This window comes from Limulus polyphemus, unplaced genomic scaffold (genome assembly GCF_000517525.1).
Source record: "Limulus polyphemus unplaced genomic scaffold, Limulus_polyphemus-2.1.2 Scaffold705, whole genome shotgun sequence".
Lineage (NCBI taxonomy): Eukaryota > Metazoa > Arthropoda > Merostomata > Xiphosura > Limulidae > Limulus > Limulus polyphemus.
Genome location: NW_013666315.1, coordinates 253,672 through 261,993, shown reverse-complemented (window position 1 = coordinate 261,993; position 8,322 = coordinate 253,672). Strand labels below are relative to the sequence as shown.

Genomic DNA, 8,322 nt, shown 5'->3' with positions numbered 1-8,322 from the left:
CTAGCGTTGTAAGTCCCCAGACATACCGCTGTGCCACTGGGGGGGGGGGGCGGATAATTCTAGTTTGTAGAGATGTAGTGACAAAATTGATGAAAAATTACATTTCACCAAATTAATCTATTACATGTATAACTGTTATTGTTCAACCAGTTTACTAATATACAGTATTTCAATCACTACTACGTATGCAGCCGGTGTGAAGAACTCTGGTAATGGTCGAAAAGGATCATCGACACTGGATATGGCAGATATAATGAAATTTATATGTTATATATATTATTCACTTTTTTATACTATCAGTCAGTTCTTAGAATTATTAGCTGCAGGTCAGTTGTGGGGTGATGGGGTAAATATGGAAGCTAAAGTAGCACTCTATGGTGGTGGACAAAATGTACGTCTAAACTTAAAAGACGAATGAGTAAATTGAACTTGCACAAATGTATTCTTTTTTTTTTTTTGTCAGTGTATATAAAAACAAGCCCCCCAGTGGCACAGCGGTATGTCTGAGGACTCACACCGCTAGAAACCGGGTTTCGATACCCGTGGTGGGCAGAGCACAGATAGTCCCATGTGTAGCCTCATGCTTAATTCCAAGCAATTAATCAATAGAAAAAACATACTTTATGTAACTTATTCCGCGTCACTTATTTGTTTCGATTTTTTATTATCTAGCTAACTTTTACATAATTCATTTTTAGCTGAAAAACCTTAGTTTTTATTAAATGGAAACATAAATTTCATCATTTTTCAGCAAACAGTATCAATCAACACAAAAATACACAAGTAATTATAAAGAACTAGCGTATAGCTCGTCAAAATGACGGGGCAAGTATTACTACCCCCACCCCATAGTATGCCCTAACCTCGCATTTCATAGCTAACTGCAATAAATAAATTTTGTGAAATCCAGCTTGACCAACAAAGAGGCAGAAAAGTGCAGTCGAAGCAATCAGACGTGAACCAATCAAAATTAAGATCATTCATAAGATGAACTCGTGGCGTATTCATAGAATAATTATTGGTAAAAATCAGTAAGATTAACAACTTCTAATATATAGAAAAGCAAGTGCGTTTTGGTAACACTGCGTTCCAACAATGAATTTATAGACAAGAAAACTGGAAAAATATTTGTTGATTTCTTAATTTAGAATCTCGTTGATGAAATAGTTTTTTTATTAAAAATGTTGGTGATATAACGAAAATAGCTTAATTCAGAAACGATTTAAGTGTAAAATTGAATCGATATTTTTACTTTCATGATAACATTTATGAATTTGGCTCCAGCCTAAGTGATCCCACACTACGTCTTTACTTTAGGCATATTACACCAACGCTCACTACATTTACAAGGTTTCATGCCGCCTTGCACCCCCTGCCACTAAAATCGTAATGGGCAGACAGTAATCGAACTATTAGATCTAGATAAATGCATTTTGTCTTTTATAACTCCTATTTCGAGAAATCAAGCGTGACGTGACATACAATGGCTTTTATATAGGTTAGATAAAATATAGGTATAACATACAGATAGATCTAGTGTCTGTAAGGTGTAGTAGAACATCTGTTCTTTAGAGCATTAATGAGATAAGTCAGTTACAACATCACATTGCTCACTTCACAGTATCACATTGCTCACTTCACAATATCACATTGTTCACTTGTTACTCCTTGTATGCGTTTGATCGAAGTATAGAATTTTTTAATCAGCCTATGTGCAATCATATGGTTTGTACTCGATAAATTCTTTTGTATTCTAAGTTACATTAAAGCTTTCATGAGAAACAAGAGATAACATATAATGTTCTCTGCTCGTTCAGAGCCTATACCTACTAATTGTTAAAGAGTTATGAGTTAAGTGTAAGATCAGTTTAAATTTCAGTAATTTCAGCTATGCTGTTACATGATAAGTTTCTGTTTTTCAGGTAATTAGTCTTTTTTTCTAAAAGCTAGTTTGTAATTTGTGTGTAATTTACATAAAGTCAATTACACCAAAACTGAAAGTTTTATACTTTTGTTTCATCAAACATATTTTGATGTTGCATAATTTCATATTTATGAGATTGGTTTATTGTTTACGCTGCGCGAACAATTTTCTTACAGCTTCTAGGAGAGAGTGGGGAGGTTGTTTTCACACTATAGACTGGATATTTCTTGTTAGATACTGTGTATATAAAACAAATTTCAAAACATAGAATTACTAACGGTTACATTATAGACTGAATATTTCTTGTTCGGTTCATAAACTCGTTATATACTGTTTATATAAAACAAATGTCAACATATAGAAATACTGACGTTCACACTATGGACTGAAGGTTACTTGTTAGGTTCATAAATTCGTTAGATACTGTCTATATAAAGCAAACACATATAGATCTTGACGTTCGAGCTATAGACTGGAGGTTTCTTGTTCGGTTCATAAATACGTTTTGTCCTTTTTATATAAAACAAATTTTGAGATACTGAGTCATAACTAACAAAAAAAAACAGTTGTGCTAATATGATTTAGAGAAATATAGTTTTCGAAATGAAATCTACTTGGGATTTTCATGAGGTAATTGGATACGTAATTTTATTTGGTATTAATAATCGGGGGTACAAGTAGTGTCAGTAACTTGTTCACCGAAATGTTTAAATTACAAACCTCACGTTATTTTTTATAATATACTCCACACTAGAGCGCCTAGTTTATGAAAAATGCCATTTTTTTCTATAATATCTCACTCCTGAGTCCACATAATGACTCCAGGTGGCTCAGTAGTACGTTTGAGGGCTTATAACACTAAAAATCGAGTTTCAATACTTGCGGTGGGCAGAATACAAATAGTTTATTGTGTAGCTTTGCGCTTAAGAACAAAACAATCAAACCCTTTGTTATATCAATAACAACAATATTTTCAATAATTTTTTCGTACTAAAGATCTTATTATATTAAAAACCACGATGATTTGTATAACGCCCGTATCTGAGTTCCAATCACATCACTATGTTTTAAATTCTTATATAATGATAAATTATATAAATTCTTTCAGACAGAAAGACTCGTTTGAATACAATAAATCAATAGCATAAACCATGGATTTCCAACCAGTGATAATACATAACTCCATGGGTGCTCAAGCTACTCTGAATAATACAAATGAAAAAAAAAGTCTATAAAATAAAATAAAACAGTTGCAGCCTCTTTGCATTGTATGCAGGACATTTTGACTGTGGTATTTACTGTATGAAAATTAAGCTTTGTAATGGATAGATACATAACAAAAACGCTAAAATAGTGACGTAAATGTGAGAGAATAGACGCGTGGCAATGCCATGAAAAATGTCAATGTTTTGGGCTTGATAATGTAAGAAAAAAGGGCTATAAAATTTGACACACAAATAACAATAAAACACTGTATTGGTGCGAGCAAGTTTAAAGGTCGTAACACTGCAAGTTCCAGTGATTGATTCACTTAAGGAATGATGGAGTTAGTTATTGCCACTATAGTAGGCAGTGAATCACGGTAAACATAATCCAATATAAAGTTAAGAGACAGAAAATGTCAAAAGTACGGTTGTGTATAGTAAGTGAACTGCCTCATAAATGGATAACTGTAACAACTATAAACATATATAAAGAATATAGTTAAATAAATGAATTTCATTCTACGAGTGGTAAAACATTCAGACAACAGTTTAACAATATAAATTTAAAGTAATTAGTCTGAGTGACGCAAGGCTATATGAGGAGATCCAGTTCTGTACAGTGTATTTACTGAAGTTACACTTTGGTAGAACATCCATTGTTTTGGTTTATACGTGAAGGAAAACCGCATTGATTTCCTCATATAGCGACGCGATTTCTTTTTTTTTTTGTGTGTGTGTATGTTTTTTCGTTTGTTTGTTTATTTGAGTTTTTCTCCTCATCAAAACGTGATTTTCAGAAAAGATGACATAGAGGCCTAATCTAGTTTCTGATTCGCTACCACTGTTCACCGAAATTCAAATTTTGGTGAGGAAAAGAAATTCATAAATAAATAAATAACCAGTTAGTCTGCTGAATAATAGTGGATAATTAATTGTAACGGTACGTCACGTGTTATCCATACATCTAAAATATTTAGGTTATTATTGGTGCGTAAAGGACTATACATCAAAACCAAACAACTTTGCCTTTCTTATGTTTGTTTATGATCTTAGTTTTATTCAAAGTTACGTTATGCACAGTTTTTGTATATTTGAACAAGAAGTGGCCATTACGTGTGTGAAACCTACTGCTTACTACAACCACAGATGACAGTACGTTGTGGACGAAGTGCTGTGTTTTCAGATGCTTTTGTAAAGTGTTAGATCTACTTACTGGGACGTCAAATTTTGTTGATTATCCGCGTTTTTAGTGTATGGCATACACTGTATGCGGTTGGCTTAATAAAAGAAATTGCTTGTCGTCATGGGTCTTTTTTACCGATATTTTGGATGAATTAGTACGTCTTTGAGTGAGTTAAATTATATCCATTTCAAGTGCGAACTGTATAGCATGATTCTGAATATCCATGAGAGACTGAAAATGACCAATTTCTGCTTAACTGTGCCAAGTTAGAAAAACATCTCAAAGATGTAATTGATGTAAAGTAAAGGTAATAATATTTTTATATAAAATGGGGGTGGGTTGGAGAAGAACCCATTGGAGTGCCCTCTGACATTAAAATATATATATCCCATTCAGCAAAAACAACTTGATTGTAGACACAATTCCAATAGTTTGTTGTATTGTCAATATGATAATGATTCTAGATGAGCCACCTCAAATCGAACTGCCAAATTTGGTATTGTTAACTCCAAAACTGTGATAGGAGTTTGTGGACAAACAAACAATCTAACACAAAACGTTAATCATAAGGATTCTTATGAATATGGAAACTACATTAGAGATGGATATTATTTCAAACTATGTGAGTTATATCGTAGAACCGATTTTAAGAAACTGTTCCGAGCATTCCCTTAGATATTTCAAAGTATTAGCTTAGACTTACGATATATATCATGCAGGATAACCACCACAGCAGAAGTTAAGTCTTGTTAAGGTATAAAACACCGTGCCAAGTTTATGATGGGAAGAATCTGTATGGTATTAAGAACGATGCCTGTGTTGAATGATCCATTGTGATCTTGTTGTTTCTCAGTGTTCATCGTTGGGTCTGGATCTGTAATTGGTTGTTACTTTTATTTTCTGTGAAGTTTAACATCTGATCAGACTTGGTGACTTTCTTAACTGTATAATTCGTACTTTCCCCGTTTTCCTTCTGATAATGTTATATTACGCCACTGCATGCGGACAACTGTTATGTCGAACTAAAATGATGTTATCTCACAAGCTACATTATTGAATGCTACTGAAAAGTTTATTGTTGCGCTTTTCGACGCCAAAAGTCGGTAAAATACACTAAACTTCAGATATCATTTGTTTGTTTTTTTCCTTAATTATTCGTTACGGACTTCAATCAGAGGCGTGTGAAAACAGCATTTCAAATCTAATTTCTGTCGCTGTCACACTTCGCTACTCCGGAAGCCAATCGTTCAATACCAGAACTTGTCAGCTCGATCGGAAAAAGAAGACAAACAAAGTCTATTCGAAATGTTATTTTATATGCACTACAAAACATTTCATGTTAGGTTTTTAAACGCCGAAAGCCACCGAAGCGATGAAACAGGTAGGACTAATATTAGTGATAAAATCACAATAAACTGCAGATGATTTTTTTACACATTCCTCTTATATTTAGTCCTTTACTAATTTCAAATCAGAGGCGTATTAAAATGTGAATATGGAACGTATATTTCATATCATTGAAAGATGAATACCAAACAGGTATTTTCAGGTTTTTGTTATACTCTATATGGTTACTTTTTAATACCACACATTTTGAAAAGCACGCATTTCTGAATTGTCTAGTAATCAACAAGTATACTATCTGACCACACCCAGTAGAAACATGCTTTTACGTAGCATTGAGCTTCGCGTGTATGCGTTCTTGAATAAGGAAAAGCTTTCTGTGTGATGATGAAAGCCGTATATTGTACCTATTTGAATATTTTTAATGATTTTGATAATGTTAATAGTTATATCAAGCCATGAAAACATAACAGCAGTTCACGTGAAAATGAACTAGATGTTGCCCGATTTTGAAAATTGTGTTGCTTGCGTTTTACGTATATATTTCTGAATCAAAAATAAGGTTATAATTTATACTTTCTGATCATAAAATAATTTTAGTTTGAAATACCTTGTGCCTTTGTCGTGTTACAAGCCCCCTGGTAACTCCGCGGTAAGCTTCAGAACTTATGATTCTAACATTCCGAGCTCGAGTCCCGTGGTGGTCTCAGCTCTGATATCCCATTGTGAAGCTTTGTTCTAAAACAGGCAACAATCACGAGCACAGAAAATAAATTATGTGGTCTTTATTGATCTTTTTTTGTGTGTAGATATGAATGTACTTTGGTCAGAGTGTATAAGGTGAGTAAGGAATGAATACAACACATGCATAATAAAATACAAGCATTACGGAAACCCAGAGCATGCTACCAGCTCCTAAGGTGCCATATCAAGTAAGGATATGTTACATTTAGCCAGCATAACTGACAACTCGAACTTTGGAAATACATTCGAGTTTACACTTGGTTGGGTTAGGCGTCCAAAACATGGTGCTGACTATGGCGCAAAACATATTGGTCCTTATAAAGAATTGTTTTTATCATAATATGGCTGATATGCCCTATGGACATTCAGCTGAGCAGCTAGAAGTACATCACTCACATGAGTAAAACCTTTCATCAGTTTGTGAGATAACAAGTTATGTGATCCAAACTATTTGATAAGGATAAGAAGCAGCGGCAAACATCTTTTCACCAGTTATCAGGGTGCTACTGCACTACAAAGCTGAAATATTATGAACAGTGCTGAGCGGGATGGGGAAGTTTTATTAGTGATATAGCACAAGATGAAACTGAGATCAGCAATATGACAACAATTATACTTGTAATAAAACGTTAGTATTAGGCCTATTGCATTTTTAAATACTACATTCTTTATTTAGTCCCTCTTGATAATTGTAATTATTATTCGTCAGCTTGTAAAAGGCGTACACACCATAACTGTGTGGCAACATACTTGGAAGTTTGTACTGATAGCACCATACTGGCAAATGGAGCTTGTACTTAGTAATAACCCTAGGCATTTATTTGTCAACATTAAGGATTGGATGTCGGGATGTGGCTAAGGTGTACAAAGATGCTCTACTTGACTGTTTTATGAAATTGTGGGAAACCTTTGGTATTTCAGAAACAGTCATTTTGTTGAAAGCACACTCACCTAACACTGATGGAGCGTTTCCAACAGCCCAGCAAATTTGGTCAAATGTCTCAATGCTTCGTAGCGTACATATGATGACTGGTAGACTTTCTACTGTGGAAGTCTAATACACATTTCGCTTATTTATTTTATCAATACAGTTTTTTATCATGGGGCCCCGTAGCTAATACCCCCCCAAATGAGTATAAATATGCATGGTTTGAATTATTTCAAGAACACAGTAACGCATTGAAAATGTAAACAAGATAATTCACACAGTTTTAGGTCTACAAGAGCAATATTTCCAAATTCCTTTCAAAGTATAGCTTACTGGAAGACCTTCTGCCCACAGCTATACCAGTGATATCTGGCATATAACAAATGGAAGTATATCGTCACATTCGACGAAGCATATGTCTACTTAAATATATGCAAATGCTCGAGCAATAAATTACCATCCAGCGGATGATTCATCGTTTCAAAAATCCTATAGTGGCTGTTGTAAAAGTTTCTTCAAGGGATTTACGGTGGTTACAGATTACAATTATAATAGTAAACTTAACATCCGAAAACTCGATAATTCCAAGGTGAACTCTTCATACTTATCAGCCTAAAGTCATGACGAAATACTACCCGTGTACGGATTAGATTCCAACAGGGTTTGGTTCCATCGAAACGCATCTCTCAGTTCCAACTAGGTTGACTAAGATGATGTAAAATGCTTGTTGTAATTCAACATTAGAAATCGTTTTATAAATTTCCGAGAAAAATACTATAAACAAGTTATTACACCTATCCATATGAGTATTTATGCAAATTCCTTCACTTCATGTATATACAAACGGGAGTTCATGCAATTCCGTTAGCAAACAACTTTCCATGAACTTCTGTGCCTCTGGGTTGATCAAGTGGACCCTCGGAAGGCATCATCGAAGGATCATATAAAGCAGCGGTTCCCAACTTTTTCACCACCACGGACCTCATGTTTTTTG

The 8,322-nt window shown here is 34.2% G+C and overlaps 1 protein-coding gene across 1 annotated transcript in view; it reads left to right on the top strand.

Moving 5' to 3' along the window:
* The window catches only part of LOC106460088 (fat-like cadherin-related tumor suppressor homolog), a 93,940-nt gene extending 93,522 nt beyond the window's left edge, over positions 1-418 (top strand). The window contains exon 5 of the mRNA XM_022386705.1: positions 301-418. Coding sequence (XP_022242413.1) covers positions 301-418 — 118 coding nt within the window. The remainder of the gene's footprint in view (positions 1-300) is intronic.
* Positions 419-8,322: the final 7,904 nt, after the last annotated feature.